The following is a 21722-nucleotide window of genomic DNA, read 5'->3' on the forward strand; positions in this document are numbered from 1 at the left end:
TGCGTCAGAAAGTTTAAAAAGTACTTACTACCTAAAAAGTTGTGCCAAACAAAGCTTACAGGTTTAGTAAAAAATTTTAAAAGTATTTTTTGACGTTTTTTCTTTGGTAAGAATAACTTTTTTTTTTTTTTTTTTACTTTTTTTAAAAACAAAATCCACCTAAGATCAGGAAAATCACAAAGAGAAACCTATCATGTCTCACTATGATTAATCATAGGTTACAACTCTAAAAGGAGGAAAATATTATATTTTATAAATAAAATAAATAATCATAACTACAAAATGCACCTTCCTTTTTTTTATAATAAACTTGGTGAACTTTATTGATAATCAATCGTCAGTAAAGTATAAACATTCAATAAACAATCATCGAGATAAAGCTAATTGTTTCATCAAAATAATATCACTAATACAATTGGGAGTGGTATCCCTCCAAATTCTATCACTGATATCAATGGTAACCGCTTTCACCATTTTATGAGCCGCCTCCTTTGCTTCGCGAGGAACGAAAACACAATTCCAACTTGATAGAGTGAAAAGTATCCATCTTGTGTCTTCTATTAGATGCCCAAAACAACTCCATAAGCCTGTTTCATTCTGTATAGCCTCCACAATTTGCTTGGCATCTCCCTCCAAAGTTACACATTGTACTCCAAGATCTCGGCATAAGCATACTAAAAATAAGGGTTCATGAAAATTCTAAAACGACTCCAAACGACACCTATTCAAATGTCTAGGTGATTCACAAATATTAAGCCGAATAAGATCTGACCTAACAATCAATAATCAACCAAATACAGATATGTAATGAAAATCAAGAACACAGATATTTGGTTACGAAGATGAAACCATTTAGAGAACTCTCTAAATGTAAAATCTCTCTGGGGCAGCTAAACCCAAGAAATCAATCAATTATAAGAAGAATAAAGAATACAAGAAGAATTACAAAACCTTTGCAATTTACTCTTTCTTGTACACGACAAGCGACCCACTTGACTTCTACCGCAGTAGTCCTTTTCAGAACATCTGGCACAATTTTTCTATAAGATCTCATTTCACCGGAACTCCGATTGACTTCACGTATTTAATCTTTACTCACATAAACTAAAACAATATCTCTTTCTAAGCTCTTTGTTTTTGCTCTTAAAATACGTATGTATAATAGACAAAACAGATTGTTTAAATAGAAAATAAACTAACAAATCGGCAGCCATGTCCAGACATGGATAAGTTGGTGTCCGGACATGGCTAGGGTTACATATGCGTAACCTAGTGGTGTCCGGACATCCAACTCTTGTGTCCGGACAGCCCATATAAAAAGGGCTTGCTGAAAATGGGGTCCGGACCCAGCTTCTGGCTGTCCGGACCTCCTCTTCAAACTGTTGTTTCTGGAACTTGGGTTCGGACCTAGCTTCTGGCGGTCCGGACAGGCATTCTGGAAATGCTGTCCAGTCTTTATCAACAGCTTCGATCGATGGGCATTTGTGGTCCGATTGAGCTGAAATTTTGCAGGGACGTTCATGACACATGAATCTACATATGAACGGTGGAGATTGGATTTTGAGCATTCTATATCAGTGTTTGAGCCTATGAACAGTAGCCTCTGCGTTTTGAAACTGAATTAAGCCAAAACAAAAACTAACAGTTCAAAATTCTAATTTTGATAATCAAAGGCTTAAAATTTTGCCTTGTAACAAGTAAGATTAGCCATCTACTTTTCCAGTAACGGGATGCATCGCTTATGTGTTGCAAGTGAAGACATGTAATATGATCTTTTATCACATGCTACATTTTAATTGGTCCGATACGAGTCTATTGATAGCTACCATGCACTCTATTAAGAGACCGACAAAAAACTAGACAATTAACCTTATTTGTTATAAAACTAAAACTTAAACCTTTAATTGTCCTAATTAGAAAACTTGTATCCTAAATTTGTCACAACTCACAAGAATAAACCTCAAAGGCCTTAAAAAGAAACTACTATTAATCAAAATGGCATTATTTTTTACAAGCATTATAGGTTGTTTTTTTAATGGCGTTGCAAAAAATAAAAAAGCCATTAAGAATGGGTGGAAACAAGAATATTCATGTAAACAGAAAAACGAGGACAGATTCGTCAACTAAAAAATGGATCTAGCTTATATACTTTTATTTTAATAACAACATGTATGTTATAGTAAAAAACGATTAAAATTAAATTTTAAAAATTTTTAAAAAGAGAAAAAATAATACTTTTATTTTAATAATAACATGTATATTGTAGTAAAAAATGGTTAAAATTGAATTTTAAAAAATTTTAATAAGTGAAAAAATAAAGTGAGATTTGGAGAGATTGCTTTTATTACAGCATCCGTTAATTCCGATTCCAACCCTGACAATATCTTAAAAAACCCAAACTGGCCAAGGAATGGAGAGCCAAAGCTCAACAGAAAAAGGAAATATAAAAAAGAGAAAACAGTAATTCCAACACCCACACTCACTCACCTTCACCTTGGAGTATCTCCAGCTGCTGCTGTAAGATAGCTTTTTAGTTAAATATACCAGCAGATATCGTAAAATAGCATTTTTTTAAAACAATATCAAGAATCAAAATCAACCCATCTTCGTCTCAACCAATTCCAAACCCATTTCTAGCCCATTTCTCCAACCCATCCCTCTGCTACTGCATCTGTGAGAACGAGAGTGAAAGAGAAGGGAAGGAGAGAAAAGAAGAGAGGGAGAAACAGGGAGAGAGACCGAGAGTGGAGTCCGAGAGGGAGAGGATGAGATGCTGAGAGAGTGAGGCAGAAAGAGAGGGAGCGACTGGGACGCAGAGAGACCCGAGAGAGAGAAAAAAAAAATTGGGAGAAAGAGGTAGATCGGGAGAGAAAGAGAGAAGAAAATCTGTGAATGAGAGATTTGTTTGGTTCTTGTTCTTCCGCTGGTAGGGAGATAGATACGAGAGAGAAAAATCTGGGTTTAAAGAAATAATAAAAAATGTATTAAAGCATAATATTTAAATAAAATAGATCGTAAAAGTAATAGCTAAACTTGAAAAAGTAGTAGCTAAAGTAGAAAAAGTGGTATTTTGAGTAGCAAAACTAAAACTCCTTGTTGCTGGAGATGCTCTTAAGAACGGTTTGTTTGCCTCTCCACCGGCCTCTCACGCTTCTTTCTCTTCTCTTCTTTGCTCTCCTGCAGAAGAGAGAGAGCCCTCCATAGCCACTCCCTCTATAAATCGCTTAAAAAAGCCCATATTCTTCCCTCCTTGATTCAGCGTATCCCATAGCTGAATCTTCTTTCTCTTAGATCGTAATCGGACGGCGGAGATTGTTTGTTTCTTTTTCTTCTTCTTCTTCGTGTTCTCGCTGAGCGAAAGATCCGAGGTATGCAGCAGGGTGATAGCTTGAGACGTGGAGGCGGCCGCGGCGGCAGACTCCTTGGCCACTCCTCTTCGTTGTCTTCGGCTTCTTCAAATTCTGTCCTGGCTTTCGGTTCTTTTTCCTTCGATCTCCCTACCTTCTCTCTGAAGGTCTTTATCCAATCCCTATCTGTGTTTTTTTTTTTTTTTTTTTGGATTGGGATGGCTGGGAATATGATTTAGTTTGTTAATTTTTGTTTTTTTATTGGGGCAGAGTTGTTATCGAGAAAGATATTGGTTTTGTGGTTTGAAACTTTGAATTGGGTAATGTGCAAGGATGGATTGGGATGTGTGAAATTTTGGATCTTTTAGTGTGAGCATGTTTTTATGTGGGGGGAGTTGTATATTTTTGATCTGGATCTTATTATGAGTAGTGATTTTTGGTAAATTTGCGTGTTTGAATAGTAAACATATTGGTATTAAAATATTATTATTATTATTATTTTTAACTATTTAAATATTATTTTAATAATATTTTATAATGTTTTAACATGTACATGCTTATTGTTCTAGCACGCCGGTGTGCCAAAAATTACTACTCGGATCTTGTATAAATTTTGAAGGGTATCAGAGTATTAGCAGCAGCTTCCCTTTAATTTTTCCTAAGTTTAGAAAATAAAACTATTTTTGCTTCCCTATAAAAATATATTTTACAATAGATTTTCTTACATTTCCCTATATCATTAAAATATTATTTATTTACAAAATACAAGCTTCTTACCTACCCTCATTTTTTTTACACAATCCTCAATTGAAGACAAAAAGTTGAAAGACGAGAGAGAAAAAAAAAATGTTTATATTAAAATAATATATAAAAAACTACTTTTGGTTCCCTACGCATTAGGAAATACTGTAGCAACTCTTGAGGGACGGTTAAATGTAAAAAATCTGATGTAAATAGGTTTTTGTGCTTTTTAAAACAAATTTCCTAAACATAAAAAAATAAAAAATAAAAAATGGCATATAAGACATTTGTTGCTAATGCTCTCGTAGGTGTGATTAGTTCTTATAATCATTGGGTTGGTGTTGTTAGTGGAGGAACCATCGTAAGTTTATGTCCAACTTTGAATTCTTATCTTCCGCCCCTCCCTTTTTCCTCAGTGATAACAAATGTTGTTAAAAGCAATTGGTGCACTTAAGTGCCTAGGCGTTATGGTGCCTAGGTGCATAGTTCAATAATGTGCTTAATTAAATAAGGCGCACATTTTTAAAGATATGTCAATAATGTGCTACATTGCATAATTGTTTTGTTGTGTCGTTGGTGATCAGAATGCAGTATAACTACAGTTAGTTTTGAGAACCTTGTGAGGATTTTGAAGGAGAATAATTCATTATTCAAAACTTTGTTTCTTTGAACAACTACTTATGTTTTTCCTTTGTCAATTAGTTATATTGATTTCTTTGTTTTTTTTTTTTCCCCTTCTAATTTGGTGTTTTTTCTTGTGTATGTAAGGGCGCCTTACACTTTTAATTACATTGTCGATTACTTACAAAAGAAAATGATCAGCGTAAAGGTGCTCAATATTAAGGACAATGAATCTGTTAGACTACTAAAAATTGAAAATAGAAGAAGAATCAGTGCTCTGTTTTTGGGTGAAACAAAGCTCTCTTACAAAACTGCATCTTTCTTTTTGTTCAAATGGGTAGTGGTGGTGTTTGTTTTTTTTTTTTTTTTATGGGTTGGGGTTTGATTATGCTTATGCGTTCTCTTAAAGCTTTTGGTTTCTATTTCTTCTTCTTCTACACTTTAAATAAGGTTAAAAAATAAAAATATTTGTGCATAATGTAGTGAATTGGGTGGTTACTTTTTATTAAATTAAATTGTCTTATATAAAATATAGAAGTGTGCCTTTGAGCACCTAGCGCTTTGCAAAAAGAAGCACGCTTGAGGTGAGCTAAGTTTCAATGAACTATTATTTCATTGCTCTCAGCTATACCTTATATTCTCAATACAAAGAAATGCTGTTTTTTGAATACCAATATAATGCCGGTCACATGTTCTGTTTTATTTCGAAATTGTGAACAAGGCATTAGTTTGTTGGACATGAGCCCTCTTCGTTCATGTGGTTGTACTGCATTCTTTCTGCAATATCGTTGCTTCCTAGGCTAAGTGTTTTTCCCTTTTACTATCATTCGTAAAATCTCAACAAGGTGTTGAGAGTATACTTTCATGGTATATATATATATATATATATATATATATATATATTTGGATCTTTGTTAGGTGATATTTTGATATGAAGTCTTGACTTATTACACTTACATGATAGGTTGATGACTTGATCATGTATGATCTGTACTTAATAATCTAATTTCCTTTTGCACTTTTTAAAAGACTGATTTTTGTATGTGTGGCTCTTTATTTCCACGGTGTTTTAGTTTTTTTTGTTTTGTTTTTCATTAATAGGGAGGACCTGCTCTTGCTCTAGTCAAGGCTGAGATGCCATGGTCAGCGAGAAAGGGTACTCTCTCTGAGAAGGACCGTGTATTGAAGACTGTAAAGGGGTAATATATCATTGAGATCTTTAGTTTTCTGCATTAAATATCTCCATTATCATAGTTAATGTGGATTGTTAACACATTGTTATAAAATGGAGACAAAAGTTATTACACTTTGATTTCTGTAGTATTTATTGACTGGCCTTTTGACATTCCTTTAAATGTTGAAATTCTGGTATGCCATCTGGAACATGCTTTAGGGTCTTGAGACTTGAAAACATTCTTCTTTAAGAAGGTTATATTTAATGATCATATGCTAGTTTCGCGTTGACACTTATAAACTGCATCCTCGCAATAATGCTTAAATTTACCATACATGGGGGACCATGCCTGCATTTTTTATTTGCGTCAAAATGAATTAGATTAATTTTTAAATAGTTTTTTTAACCTTTCCTTGTATGGGTGTTATGCATATTTTTGCGATGCGTTATAATGAGATCAAATTTATGTGTCCTCAAATCATGAATTGTGTTGGTTGCAGTCTATCTTGGAGCTTGACCTAAGTAAAGATAACTTGTTCAATAATGTCACCTGAAACTAATGATAGCATTTTAAATCAGTAAATATACATGTCAATCATCAATTGGTGCATGCCTATGAAAGAAGCCTGAAATGATTGTTTTCTGTTCTTATGCAGGATTCTGAACAAGCTTACCTGTAAAAATTTTGATTTGCTTAAGGGTCAACTTATTGACTCCGGCATTACATCGGCTGATATCTTGAAGGTGACTTTTAAATTTAATAATCTATATCCAAATGCTTCTACTAGATATTGTTTTTGTTTAATTTTATCTCATGTTAAGTTACGCTCACAGTTGATTTGCCATACAGGGGGTTATATCGCTAATATTTGATAAGGCTGTGCTGGAACCAACATTTTGTCATTTGTATGCTCTTCTGTGTTCTGATGTTAATGAAAAGCTTCCTCGGTTCCCATCTAATGAACCCGATGGTAAAGATATTACTTTCAAGCGAGTCCTCTTGAATAACTGCCAAGAGGCTTTTGAAGGTGCTGACAAATTGAGAGAAGAAACAAGGCAGATGACTGCGCCTGAGCAAGAGACGGAGCGTCGAGATAAAGAAAGATTGATCAAGCTTCGCACTCTTGGAAATATCCGGTTAATTGGAGAGCTCCTGAGGCAGAAGATGGTGCCTGAAAAGATTGTCCATCACATTGTTCAGGTTCTAATTTCAAACTCTCTCTTTGAGGCTTGATTTAAATATACGTTCAATTTTTTCATTGTTACTTGTATATGTGCAACAGGAGCTTCTAGGAGGGCCTGATAGTAAGTCTTGTCCTAAGGAAGAAAATGTTGAAGCCGTATGCCAATTTTTAAACAGTATTGGTAAACAGCTTGATGAGAGCCCAAAATCACGGCTTATAAATGATATTTATTTTTATCGATTGAAGGATCTGAGCACAAACCCTCAACTGGCCACACGTGTAAGGTTCATGCTTTGCAATGTTCTTGATTTGAGGTCAAACAATTGGGTTCCTAGACGTGAAGAGGTAGATATCCTAATTTCATCTTTATTTTAGATGGATCATCAACTGATTTTAATATAAATATAAATTTGGTGGACTTGTAATTTCTAATCATCTCTCTATGATATTGGTTTTTGTAGGTGAAAGGCAAAACCATCACTGAGAAACACTCAGAAGCAGAGAAAAATCTTGGAATGTGTCCAGGTGCTACTGCAAGCATTAGGAATAGTCGTGCAATTATTTCTGGTGGACTATGTTTTTAATTGTTCATGAACAAGTGTGTAAAGAGTTCATGAGCAATTCTATACTATGTTTTAATGTTCTCTTTGTTGACTCCTGATTTTTAGTCTCCTTTTATCATTGGGTTTCTTAAGTGGAAAAGGGGGTATCATGATAAGCTCATTTAGCAACTTTAAATTTGTAGAACAGGGTTTTTACTTGTTTGAGGTGGATGTCCTAGATCATTGTTAGCTGAGTCTGCAACGATTAAAATATGAATAGTAAAGAGACATGTTCTACTGAACACCATTTTACTCTTCTTGTTTTGTAATACTATATATTTAATGTCTGTTCTCCTTTCTGTCTTGTTGAGCTGTTTATGTCTAGTGATCATATCTTTCTTATCAGGAACTCGGTATAAATTTGCATCTGCCATCGAGGGTGATAAAGAGGAACTTCAGCAGTTATATAATGCATGCATAGGAATTCCTCAGGTACGCCATCAAAAAGTGTTCACAGATTGTAGATCAACTCTATGGTCTGTTCATTTTGCCACTATTCACATGTCATACAAGATAGGAAGCAATTTTTTAAAAAATTTTGTTGGTATGGATGAGTACTTAGAGAAATGGAAACCATGTGCCTGCTCACAGTAAAATGTTTAAAGTGTATTGTCCGTCACATAGTGGCTTGTTAAGGATAATTTGTCATGTATGGTTTAAAAAATATTGTTATTTCTTTCAGGCACTTGTTTAACCAAGATAAGCATATATTGCATGATCATGTGGATTTTGAAGTTAAAATGATTGGAAATGGAGTACGTTTTAAAAATATTCTTCTGAAACGTGTTAATGACAAATTAATTTGAATACTAGAAATTGTTGATAGCTTAAATTATGGGATAATCTGCTTCCACATTAACAGTAGCTAATTTTATGGAAGGATGATGGGTTCGTTATAGATTAGTCAACTGGGCTGGCTGGAGGCTCTCATCAGCTCAGCCTTCTGATGTGTGCAGGGGAAACTTACTTGTGTTTGGAAATCTTCATCATCAAGCTCAGCCCCACCCAAAATAAGTTCTGAAGTGTATAGCCTGAGCTCAGCCCGTTGTGTTTGGAAATGCTTCGGGCCAGGTTTGGGCTGGTCTGTAATTAATACAACTAAAAGTTAAGATAGATTTAATTATGAAGTAATGCTATCAAAGTGTTTTAGATTTTCATATGTAACTATTTTTAATTCCCTTCTCCAGCCACCACCTCAATCTCAGAGTCGTTATTCTGAGCCAGATAATCGTGACTGGCGTGGCCGGTCAGCAAAGTTTCGTACCTTTGGAGGTACCAAGGAGTTTGGTGGTTGTTTTGGTTCCAGACAGCAGGAAGACACTCAATTTAACCGCCAAGACCTACTCAACTCCCAATTTGCAAGGGCCCAAGGGGTAATTAATAATATTATATTTCTACACTTCCTTATACTTAGGTCTGATTGGAATTGACATCTGCCTGCATATCAAAACTTATGGTATTATTATAAGTATAGTATGTTCAAAGTGTGTATTGTTGTGTTACTACTCATGCAACTCTTGTTACTGATATAACATATATTTAGTTAATGGAACAATTACATGCGATCTTTGTCTGATTACTTCTTGCCTTACAGTACAGCTCAAACACTTTGCAACTATTACCGTGGGAATTGCTGACATACTTGGAACTTAATAAGCTGGTCACTAGATTTCTTTTTTTTTTCTTTCGGTTTTTTCCTCAATAGTTTTAAAAGCTTTTGAGAGAAGCTTTTCACCGTGTACCTCTCTGAGCATTTACTTGCACATAAATACATAGTCTTAGTTTTCCTTGATGATGTAATGTGTGGTACTGTATCGAAAGTACTCCTACAATATGTTAGTTCTTCTCGTACTAGGAACAAGGTGCGTGTTCTTAAATTGAAGCTACATTTTATGAAGTTCAATTAAAAGCTTTTCATATGAAAAAGATTGTAAATGGCCTTTTGGAGCAGTGCGAAGAAAATATGGGACACATGCCAAAGTTGACATTGATGCCGACAATGAACTATTATTTCATTGCTCTCAGCCATATCTTATATTCTCAATACAAAGAAATGCTGTGTTTTGAATACCAATATAATGCCGGTCACATGTTCTGTTTTATTTTGAAATTGTGAACAAGTCAGTAGTTTGTTGGACATGAGCCCTCTTAGGGAAGTGTTGGTCTCGTTCATGTGTTTGTACTGGCTTCTTTCTGCAATATTGTTGCTTCCTAGGCCAAGTGTTTTTCCCTTTTACTATCATTTTTAAAATCTCAACAAGTTGTTGAGAGTATGCTTTCATGGTATATATATATTTTTTGGATCTTTGTTAGGTAATATATTGATATGAAGTCTTGACTTATTACACTTACATGATAGGTTGATAACTTGATCATGTATGATCTGTACTTAATAATCTAATTTTTGCTGCTTTTCTTTTGCACTTTTTAAAAGTCTGATTTTTGTATGGTTTTTTTTTTTTATTCATTAATAGGGAGGACCTGCTCCTGCTCTAGCCAAGGCTGAGATGCCATGGTCAGCGAGAAGGGGAACTCTCTCTGAGAAGGACCGTGTATTGAAGACTGTAAAGGGGTACTATATCATAGAGATATTTAGTTTTCTGCATTAAATATCTCCATTATCATAGCTAATGTGGAAAATGCTTTAGGGTCTTGAGACTTGAAAACATTCTTCTTTAAAAAGGTTTTATTTAATGATCATATGCTAGTTTCGCGTTGACACTTAAAAACTGCATTCCTGCAATAATGCTTAAATTTACCATACAGTGGGGACCATGCATGCAATTTTTATTTGCGTTGAAATTAATTATATTAATTTTTAAATAGTTTTTTTAACCTTTGCTCGTATGGTGTGTTATGCATATTTTTGCTATGCTTTATAATGTGATCAAATCTATGTGTCCTCAAATCATGAATTGTGTTGGTTGCAGTCTATCCTGGAGTTTGACCTAAGTAAAGATAACTTGTTCAATAATGTCACCTGAAACTAATGATAGCATTTTAAATCAGTAAATATACATGTCAATCATCAACTGGTGCATGCCCATGAAAGAAGGTCGAAATGATTGTTTTCTGTTCTTATGCAGGATTCTGAACAAGCGTACCCTTAAAAATTTTGATCTGCTTAAGGGTCAACTTATTGACTCTGGCATTACATCGGCTGATATCTTGAAGGTGACTTTTAAATTTAATAATCTATATCCAAATGCTTCTACTAGATATTGTTTTTGTTTAGTTTTATCTCATGCTAAGTTACGCTCACAGTTGATTTGCTATATAGGGGGTTATAGCGCTAATATTTGATAAGGCTGTGCTGGAACCAACATTTTGTCATTTGTATGCTCTTCTGTGTTCTGATCTTAATGAAAAGCTTCCTCCGTTCCCATCTGATGAACCCGATGGTAAAGATATTACTTTCAAGCGAGTCCTCCTGAATAACTGCCAAGAGGCTTTTGAAGGTGCTAACAAATTGAGAGAAGAAGTAAGGCAGATGACTGCGCCTGAGCAAGAGACGGAGCGTCGAGATAAAGAAAGATTGATCAAGCTTCGCACTCTTGGAAATATCCGGTTAATTGGAGAGCTCATGAGGCAGAAGATGTTTCCTGAAATGATTGTCCATCACATTGTTCAAGTTCTAATTTCAAACTCTCTCTTTGAGGCTTGATTTAAATATACGTTCAATTTTTCATGGTTACTTGTATATGTGCAACAGGAGCTTCTAGGAGGGCCTGATAGTAAGTCTTGTCCTGATGAAGAAAATGTTGAAGCTGTATGCCTGTTTTTTAACACTATTGGTAAACAGCTTGATGAGAGCCCAAAATCACGGCGTATAAATGATATTTATTTTAGTCGATTGAAGGATCTGAGCATAAACCCTCAACTGGCCCCACATGTAAGGTTCATGCTTCGCAATGTTCTTGATTTGAGGTCAAACAATTGGGTTCCTAGACATGAAGAGGTAGACATCCTAATTTCATCTTTATTTTAGATGGATCATCAACTGATTTTAATATAAATATAAATTTGGTCTTGACTTGTAATTTCTAATCATCTCTCTATGATATTGGTTTTTGTAGGTGAAAGCCAAAACCATCACTGAGATGCACTCAGAAGTCGAGAAAAATCTTGGATTGCGTCCAGGTGCTACTGCAAGCATTAGGAATAGTCATGGAATTATTTCTGGTGGACTATGTTTTTAATTGTTCATGAACAAGTGTGCAAAGAGTTCATGAACAATTCTATACTATGTTTTAATTTTCTCTTTATTGACTCCTGGTTTTACAGTCTCCTTTTATCATTGGGTTTCTTAAGTGGGAAAGGGGGTATCATGATAAGCTCATTTAGCTACTTTAAATTGATAGAACAGAGTTTTTACTTGTTTGAGGTGGATGTCCTAGATCATTGTTAGCTTAATCTGCAACAATTAAAATGTGAATAGTAAAGAGACATGTTCTACTGAACACCATTTTACTCTTCTTGTTTTGTAATACTATATATTTAATATATGCTCTCCTTTCTGTCTTGTTGAGCTGTTTATGTCTAGTAATCCTATCTTTCTTATCAGGAACTTGGTATAAACTTACATCTGCCATCGAGGGTGATAAAGAGCAACTTCAACAATCATATAATGCGTGCATAGGAATTCCTCAGGTACGCCATCAAAAAGTGTTCACAGATTGTTGATCAACTCTATGGTCTGTTCATTTTGCCACTATTCACATGTCATACAAGATAGGAAGCAATTTTTTAAAAAAATTTGTTGGTATGGGTGAGTAGCGAAATGGAAACCATTTGCCTGCTCACGGGAAAATGTTTAATGTGTATTGTCCATAACATAGTGGCTTGTTAAGGATAATTTGTCCTCTATGGTTTAAAAGATATTGTTATTTCTTTCAGGCACTTGTTTAACCAAGATAAGCATATATTGCATGATCATATACGTGCAATTAATCTGAATAAAGTTCTCCTACGTTATTAAAAAAAAAAAAAAAAAAAAAAAAAAAGCATGTATTGCATGATCATGTGGATTTTGAAGTTAAAATAATAGGAAATGGAGTACGTTTTAAAAATATTCTTCTGATACATGGTAATGACAAATTAATTTGAATACTAGAAATTGCTAATAGCTTTAATTATGGGATAATCTGCTTCCACATTAACAGTTGCTAATTTTATGGAAGGATGATGGGTTGGTTATAGATCAGTCAACTGGGCTGGCTGGTGGCTCTCCTCAGCTCAGCCTTCTGATGTGTGCAGGGGAAACTTACTTGTGTTTGAAAATCTTCATCATCAAGCTCAGCCCCACCCAAAATAAGTTCTGAAGTGTACAGCCTGAGGTCAGCCCGTTGTGTTTGGAAATGCTTTGGGCCAGGTTTGGGCTGGTCTGTAATTAATACAACTAAAAGTTAAGATAGATTTAATTATGAAGTATTGCTATCAAAGTGTTTTAGATTTTCATGAAGGTTAGCAAAGTGTTTTGACTCCCAAGCCATTTAGGTTAGTATTATGTTTCGTGACCAGCAAGCGAAAACAATTTTTGTTCATTAGATATCTAGAAGGATACCATACATAGATATCCTTGATAAGTCGGGTGGGCTTCCTCTTGGGTGAGTTAACCGCAGCCCAGGTTTGGAATGAACTCGAGTTCTAGCTCATTCTTTTACCAAGATCAGCCCAGCGTGAAAAATAACAGTAAGCTTAGTCCAATCTCTTCTGAATCAAACAATGGGGCGTGGGGGCTAGCTCACCCCTAGTTGGTTATACCCAAATCTGAACTCTTATTTTTAGTTTGCTCCGTGAGCATCTTCCTGTAAATAGAAATCTGAATTCATCTTTGGTTTACAATTTGTTCTAAAAGAAATCCAGGGTTCTCTTGGTTTAGTCTGTTTAGACCTGTGGAACCGGGGAAACTTATGCTTCAGAAAGGTTTTGTATGTTGTGCTTTCTTAGTGTATTTTTGCAAAAGAATTGGCAGCGATACTATCCTTTTTTGTAATTGAGCCTGGGGTTGGATATTTAGAAGATTGAAGGAAGTAAATGGAAGTGTAGAAGTACTTGGAGAAGGAACCTTAAGCAATTTAATGATTTCTTTTGCTTCATTCTTTTCAAGATCCAATTGGAGCCTAAAGATCTCACGAGATCACTACTTAGTGTATGTTATAAGCTCTTTACTTTTCAGGTTATGCCTCGTCCAGTGCCTTACAATACCTTAACCTCAACTCCAGGAGCTGCACCTCAAACTGATGCAGAAGCTGTTGAATTGGCTATGGCGTTAAATGCCTCGATTCAGTCTGCTGCAGCGGATAGACCACTTCCTCCAAATACTCACCAGAGCTCTGAACCAATTAGCACAAATGGTTGGGGAGTTTCTGCACGGACCAACGATAATGTTTCCCCTGTTGTTCCCACAAACAATGACGTTTCTACACCCGTTTTGTCAGCTTCGGTTCCATCTGCTCCACCTATTCCTGATGAAGTTTTGGACGAAGGGCCAATCCACTACCCATCCATTGATTTCAGCCCAGTGGAATGGTCCATTCCAGCCAGAGAGGATGGAGGTTCTGTAACAAATGATGTGAAAGATGAAGACAGTTCTTCCTCATGTGTGATATGTTGGGAAGCTCCAATAGAGGGAGCATGCATTCCCTGTGGTCATATGGCTGGTTGCATGTCTTGTTTGAATGAGATCAAAGCCAAGAAAGGTGTTTGCCCTGTATGCCGAGCCAAAATAAATCAGGTTGTAAGGCTTTATGCTGTCTGATAAGTGAACCAATTACAATGGAGCTGGGATTTGTTCAAGATTTTGCTATATTTATCTTCAAAGTAATTTTGATTTATGAGCTTGTGAAATACATGTAATGGATTTGTGGACATAATTGTACAGACTGCAACAAGGTGGTTGTTTCGTATGTACAGTATAGCAAGGGGAACTGCTCAAACTACATTTATTATTTATTTTTTTTGTAAAGTAAACTACATTTTATTTAACTCTTCTAAAAAAGCTGTTTTTCCTCTGTTACTGCAAGTACAGAGTATATAAAACATGAACAAAACTAGCTAGACATCCAAACTTCAAGACTCCAAAAGCCCAACTACACTTACAAAGTCCACAAAAGATTACCAAAAACAAAAACAACCCAATACACCGTTTCTTCAAACTCAGTCAACCTCCTCAATCTTAGGCCCAGATTCAGAAGCAGGCCCAGTAGACCCACCACCATAGCCACCATCAGGCATGCCGCCACCCATAGGCACATCTCCGCCTCCGCCGCCGCCCTGATACATCTTCGCAATAATCGGACCGCAAAGCCCCTCCAACTCCTTCATCTTGTCCTCGAGCTCGTCAACCTCCGCCAACTGGTTCCTGTCCAGCCACTCTATCGCATCGTTCACCGCCTTCTCGATCTTCTCCTTGTCCGCCGGGTCCAACTTCCCGGCGATCTTCTCGTCCCGCACAGTGTTCCTCATGTTGTACGCGTAGTTCTCCAGCGCGTTCTTCGCGTCCACCTTCTTTTTCACCTCCTCGTCCTCTTGCTTGTACTTCTCCGCCTCGTGAACCATCTTCTCAATCTCTTCTTTGCTCAACCTCCCCTTGTCGTTGGTTATAGTAATCCTGTTCTTCACCCCGGCGGTTTTATCCTCCGCCGAGACATTCAAAATCCCATTGGCGTCAATATCGAAGCAAACGTTGATCTGAGGGACACCTCTCGGCGCAGGAGGAATGCCGGTGAGCTCGAACTTTCCGAGAAGGTTGTTGTCCTTTGTCCTGGCTCGCTCCCCCTCGTACACTTGGATCAAAACCCCAGGCTGATTGTCGGAATAAGTCGAGAAAATCTGCTCTTTCTTCGTCGGAATCGTCGTGTTCCTCGGAATCAACGTCGTCATAACGCCGCCAGCAGTCTCAAGCCCAAGACTTAACGGCGTGACGTCGAGCAACAATAAGTCCTGCACTTTCTCGCTCCCCTCGCCGCTTAAAATAGCAGCCTGAACCGCAGCGCCGTAAGCGACAGCTTCATCAGGGTTAATACTCTTGCAAAGCTCTTTGCCGTTGAAGAAATCCTGCAAAAGCTGCTGGATTTTGGGAATCCGGGTCGACCCGCCCACGAGAACGACCTCATCGACCCCGCCTTTATCGATCCTGGCGTCGCGCAGGCACTTCTCCACCGTCTCCGTACACTTCTTGAACAAATCCATATTCAATTCCTCGAATCTCGCCCTGGTAATAGTCGCGTAAAAGTCAATCCCTTCGTAGAGAGAATCAATCTCGATCGTCGTCTGGGAGGTGGAAGACAGAGCCCTCTTGGCTCTCTCGCACGCCGTCCTCACCCGCCTCAGCGCCCTCGCATTGCCGCTTATATCCTTCTTGTGCTTCCTACGAAACTCCGCCACAAAGTGGTTCACTAGCCTGTTATCAAAATCTTCACCGCCGAGATGGGTGTCACCGGCCGTGGCCTTCACCTCAAAGATACCCTCCTCGATCGTCAACAGAGAGACGTCGAAAGTTCCACCGCCAAGGTCGAAGATGAGCACGTTGTGCTCGCCTTTCCTCGACGCCTTCTTGTCGAGCCCATAAGCGATGGCCGCAGCGGTGGGCTCGTTGATTATCCTCAACACGTTGAGCCCGGCAATGACTCCGGCGTCCTTCGTAGCCTGCCTCTGCGAGTCGTTGAAGTAAGCCGGGACCGTGACCACCGCGTTGTTTATGGTCTGACCCAGAAAAGCCTCGGCGATCTCCCTCATCTTCGTCAAAATCATGGCGGATATCTCCTCCGGCGAGAACTGTTTCTCTTCGCCCTTGTACCTGACCACGATCATCGGCTTGTCGCCGGGGCCGGGGATCACCTTGAAAGGCCAGAGCTTCATGTCGTTCTGCACCGAAGGGTCGGTGAATCTCCTGCCGATGAGTCGCTTGGCGTCGAACACCGTGTTCTCCGGGTTCATTGCCACCTGGTTCTTTGCCGCGTCGCCGATCAGGCGCTCCGTGTCGGTGAATGCCACGTAGGACGGGGTGGTGCGGTTGCCTTGGTCGTTCGGGATGATCTCAACACGGTCGTTTACCCACGCCCCTACGCAGCTGTAGGTCGTGCCCAGGTCGATGCCGATAGCCTTTTCGATCTTGGTCGCCATTTCCTCAGAATTCGGACAAAAAAAAACAAAAGCTTTTTCTTAGAGCTTGTGAAATAACTGTTTGAGCGGTAAGGGAATGTAAATCTGAGATGGGTTTGGATGAGGAAGCTAGAATTTATAGTGATTCTGAGAGAGAGATTTGAGAAATTTCAGGCAAATTCGAGTGAGGACTAGAAGAATAGAAAGAGAGTGAGTGACAAGTAGGAGAGTGTGCTGGAGGGTTCTGGAGTGTTTGATCATTTCGTTTCTAGAGCGGGATGGGCGGTTGAGTTTAAAAAAGTGGGACTGAATTAGATGATATTTACGTGGGTACCGTTGCCGTTGGTCCTCGGGGTGAATTAGGTAAGGGTCTTCCTATCTAACCCGCTAACCGATAACTAATTATAACCGTAAATTGATAATCGTTAAGAACATTCTTAATGAATGAGTTAAATTTTTATGCAAAATAGCTTCTTAATGCGCATTTTATTTAGTTTAGCTAATGTATTTTTAAAGGTCTTATACATCCAATTAGTTATATTTGTATTTATATTATTTAAATATTATTAAAAGTGAGAAAAGTTTTGGGAAAAATAGAACATGCCAGAAAAAAGTAGGAAAAGATTTGAAAAAAAGAGAAACAAGTAAGAGAAACAATAAAAAATAAAATGGCTCCCTTAAAAAGTACTGCTACATTTAGCTTTTTTTTTTTTAGCTCTTCTAATCAAATATCTATTTTATATTTTCTTTTGGCTAATCTAATGTAGGGGTTTTTAAACATTTGAAGAGTCATTTTAGATAAAAGTAACATTTGACTCTTCCATTGAAAATGCTCTAACTAACCCATTCGGTAGTCGGTTATTAAGAATCGCTAACTGACTAGGTCGTTTACGGTCTGATTTTTTAGGGGTAGGAAAAGGCGCCTTTATTTATATATAATAATATAAATATATATATTAAATATTTATTGTTTTTATATTTGCTTTGCTTCCATTTGGTTTGTATGTTGTAATATGTATGTTTTTTTAATTTTTTCATTTGAATTTGAATTAATGGATTTCGGCTATATTTTTTTAGCCATGTTTTTTGGTTAGAATTTATTTGGCCATGTTTTTTCATATTTTTTGGAACATTTTGGCCTTAAACCTTTAAAATAAGACAAAAAAATAGCAATTAAATGCCCAAAACACTTAACAAGCCCAAAAGCCTATTTTTTTATTTAAAAAAAAGTTGTTATAACCACGCAGTTATTAGATTGAATAACTGCCGCGGTTATAAAATAACCGATAACCATATCGGCGGTTGTGATTATTAAAAACCAATAACCATCTAAGTCGATTGAGGTTATAGCCAATAATTGAGAGTTATAACTGTTTAAACACCCCTGAAATTAGGGACCCCAAAGGAGAGTATTTTGGGACTGTGAGGGTAATTTATGTCGCAGTGGGCCGGTGGCTGCATGAAGAGTTTCGGGGTTGACGTGGGGAGAATTGGCGGGCAGAGTGAGTGAAGAGGTGGCAGCTTGCTGCAGGGGTTTTATTATACGTGGCTGTGGGGTATTGTAAAAGGCTCACTTTATTGAATCAAAGGGTCAAAATTAGATCCGGCTTTCTTTGTTAAATTATAATGTTTTCAAAATAAAAAATATTAAGAAATAATTAAAACACAAAGATTAAATTTGGTAAATAAAATGGTCATTCATTTAGAAAAAGAATGAGTAACAATGGGTAAACAGGAGAAGGAAGAGTTTGAAGGCCACAATGGCAAGAAAGATATTGCTACGTAGAAACATAGTGGTATTTGGTAGAGAGTTCCAACACCTTAATTAAATTATCAAAAATGTGAGGGAGGCTATGGAGGAGTTCTGTAAAAGAAAAAAAGAAGAAGAAAATACGACAACTAGATCGAAATGATGTACATTAGGTGGCTCCTTCATATGGGAGACAGATCCTCTCCATTTCCCTTGAAATGGAGAGGATCCGAGTCCATCTCTATGGTGCTTTCAAAATTAAATGGGATCCGACTCTTGACCGGAAAAAGAAATTGATGAGCGTGAGTGTTATTGTTAAAGACTATGAGAGAAAGGTGATAGCAACTATATATGTGTTCTTCCAGGATCTAGGTTCATCACTTATCCAACCGTGGCGAAGGCTTATGCAGCAAGAAAGGTTGTGATTTTTGGCAGAGATATGTGTTTTCACAATGTTATTGTATAATGTATTGGAGATAATACATGCATTGCGTAAATAATATCAATTATGGAACAAGTATGAGAATTTGATAGATGATTCAAAGCTAGTTATGCATAGTCTCTGCTCTCCAATCATGTGAAGTGTTGCATACTAGGAGGGAATCAAATATGGCATATAGCCTATCTATTGGTAAAAGCAGCTTTCCACAAGCCGTGAAGAAAATTTGGATGAAAAAAAAGATGGATATTTTTGAAAAATATTGAATCCGATGGATGGCAAGCCATCTAAGAGCATTCACAGCTAGGCATGGACAAATTCACTGCGTACTGACCGATAGTCGACCAACTTCTATCGACATCGATTAACCAATGGGCAGTAGGCAAAACATTTTTTTTTTTCTTTCGACAAATTCGATTCGGTATGTGAAATAAAATTTGATAACGGAACTGGCTTTACCAACCGCCTACCGACCGACTTCACCGATAATTTTCAATTTTTTCACATACCGACTTTACCGACCGCCTATCGGTGTCAGGACAAAAAAATGGAGGAATAAGTCGGTGAAATTTCCGACTTTACCGACATTTTGGCGAAACAAAATTTTTTGGGGAAACTTTACTAAGCCCCCCTGAACTTCCGACCGATTTTGCAGACCTTCCTGAACTTCCAAATCTCTCATTTTGAACCTCTGAACTTCCATTTGCTCTCACTTTGGACCCCTCCGTCAGTTTTCAACGTTAGATTTAACGGTTTGACTTTTTTATACACATTATACCCCTCGTTAAAACTACACCGTTTTGGATTTCAAAATTACAAAACTCACCCAGCCCAAAATGACGTCGTTTTGGGCATTAATTTTTTTTTTAAGCAAAGAAAAAAAAAAGGGGAGGAGGAAGGATCGGTGGCTCCATTCAATTCTTTGGCCAAAATGGTGAATGGACCACCTTACACCGCCGATAATGGGCTGGGCTGGGGCATTTTCAAAATTTCAAGTGGGCTGGGTAAGGGTATAATGGGCATTTAACGTTGAAAACTAACAGAGGCGTATAAAGTGAGAGAAAATAGAAGTTTAGGGGTTCAAAATGAGAGATTTGAAGGTTTAGGGGGGTCTGCAAAATCAGCCGGAAGTTCAAGGGGGATTAGTGAAGTTTCCCCAAATTTTTTCTACCGACATGGACGCCCAGCCCTATTTACAGCAGCTTCTCTCTTATTTTCCTTAAATTTAAGGAACAAAAACTACTTTTTGCTTCTTTATTCAAATATGCTCCACAATAGCTTCTCTTTATATTTCCCTATAACATTAAAATATTATTTTGTTTACTTTCTTTTTGTTTTTATATTCATTTATTTTGCATAGGAAAGTGTGAGAGGAAAGAGAATGTCCTTTTATGATTATAATAAACAACACGGATTGCTACAGTTAAACCTAATGTAAAGCAATCCTAATCTATAGAGAAGAATATTTAAGGAAGTTGCTCTAGGTGAGTTTTTGTTATTTTTTTTTTGAAATTTTTTCTGTGTAAGAAAGGGAAGCAGCTTTAAGCGTTGAGAATGCTCTTAGGATGAATGGATCAACTAGCTTTTTCAAAAAAGGAAAACCACCCTAACAAAACCCTCTATATATATATATATATATATATATATATATATATATATATATAGATATGTGTGTGTGTGTGGATGGCAGACCACCTAGGTGGATGGATCAACTAGTTTTTTTAAAAAAGGAAAAAAATAATAATAACGTGGGTATTTTTTTTTTGGAAAACATAGTATATTCCTTTATTTTGGGGAAGACTATTTCAAAGAATTATGTGCACCAAACAAAATGAATGATTATTCTAAATGGTTTATTATGTATATCAAACGTGCCTAAAATGTTTAAAATTGTTTTCATATATACGTCATATTTTAATGTATTTTCAAATTAAAAGAACACCCTTCAAAAAACATTTACAAATGAAGTCAGTATATCGTACACGATTGATTTTGGCTGATTTGTTACCTCAAATAAATTTTACTGAAAATTTGTTTAGCAAAAAGAAAATATTATTTTAAAGACTCTTATATTATTTTGAGTATTTTATCATTTTTATGAGTGTTTTATATTTTGAGGTTTTTATTAATGTTTTTTTTTTTTTTTGAAAAGAAAAAAAAAGAAAAAAAAAAGGAGGAAATGTATTATCAAACAAATATCCTTCACGATTTGATTGAATGATTCTGGGATTCTTATATGCACTTAATTTAGATAATTTTACTGAAAATTTGGTTAGCAAAAAACAAATATTCCATTTGAAGAAACCTATATTATTGTTAAGAAGAATGATGGATGATACCTAAACTGTTTTGCTAAGTAATTAATTGTAGCTAACATTATTTCCAATCAAGATGATGGCCACAAGATATATCTATCGTCAGATGATCTTCTATCATTAGTAGTTAGAATTACGTGTAATTTGAGCAACTTTACTCTTTGTAGAATTTTGAGCTATCAAGTCAATTAAACCCTGCAGCCACTTCTTTATTGAATTGCATAAATTGCGTACAATTCGGGCTAACCTAATTTTAGAAATCTCAATCTTGTGTTTGTGTGTACAAAAGTTTCACTACATTGAAAAAAGTGCAATTACACTATTAACCTAAGCCTTCACCTAAATACTAGTTCTACTCTCTCTTTTTCCTACAAAATCCAACCAAAGAAAACTCATCACACAAAAGATTTTAAATTTAAACATAGCCTATGCAAGGCCACACTT

The 21722-nt window shown here is 36.6% G+C and overlaps 2 protein-coding genes across 3 annotated transcripts; one reads left to right on the forward strand and one right to left on the reverse strand.

Annotated features, from left to right (window-relative positions):
- The first annotated feature begins 2865 nt into the window (after nt 1-2865).
- Nucleotides 2866-14579, forward strand: LOC132183681 (uncharacterized). Of its 2 annotated transcripts, none has more exons than XM_059597053.1 (15): nt 2866-3514; nt 5811-5908; nt 6540-6627; nt 6734-7084; nt 7167-7412; nt 7529-7592; nt 8016-8101; nt 8857-9042; nt 10144-10241; nt 10756-10843; nt 10950-11300; nt 11382-11627; nt 11746-11809; nt 12234-12319; nt 12869-13004. In XM_059597053.1, the coding sequence occupies exons 1-15, from the start codon at nt 3371-3373 to the stop codon at nt 12914-12916; spliced, it is 2244 nt and encodes a 747-aa protein (XP_059453036.1). In that variant the 5' UTR covers nt 2866-3370; the 3' UTR covers nt 12917-13004. The 2 variants fall into 2 exon arrangements, with proteins under 2 accessions (XP_059453036.1, XP_059453035.1); XM_059597052.1 differs by lacking the exon at nt 12869-13004 and adding an exon at nt 13848-14579 and having other exon boundaries at nt 3030-3514.
- Nucleotides 14580-14586: 7 nt separating this feature from the next.
- LOC132183683 (heat shock 70 kDa protein-like) lies at nt 14587-16985 on the reverse strand. Its single transcript, XM_059597056.1, has one exon. The coding sequence runs from the start codon at nt 16793-16795 to the stop codon at nt 14828-14830; it is 1968 nt and encodes a 655-aa protein (XP_059453039.1). The 5' UTR covers nt 16796-16985; the 3' UTR covers nt 14587-14827.
- Between the last annotated feature and the right edge of the window lie 4737 nt (nt 16986-21722).

The sequence above is a fragment of the Corylus avellana genome, chromosome ca6 (genome assembly GCF_901000735.1).
Source record: "Corylus avellana chromosome ca6, CavTom2PMs-1.0".
In the NCBI taxonomy this organism is placed as follows: domain Eukaryota; kingdom Viridiplantae; phylum Streptophyta; class Magnoliopsida; order Fagales; family Betulaceae; genus Corylus; species Corylus avellana.

Bases quoted from the DNA above. Each gene is read 5' to 3' on its own strand.
- LOC132183681 (XM_059597052.1), top strand. From the start codon at position 3,371: ATGCAGCAGGGTGATAGCTTGAGACGTGGAGGCGGCCGCGGCGGCAGA. The intron at 7,593-8,015 runs GTGCTACTGCAA...CTTTCTTATCAG, and splicing joins AAATCTTGGAATGTGTCCAG to GAACTCGGTATAAATTTGCA. The intron at 11,628-11,745 runs GTAGACATCCTA...TGGTTTTTGTAG, and splicing joins GGGTTCCTAGACATGAAGAG to GTGAAAGCCAAAACCATCAC.
- LOC132183683 (XM_059597056.1), bottom strand. From the start codon at position 16,795: ATGGCGACCAAGATCGAAAAGGCTATCGGCATCGACCTGGGCACGACC.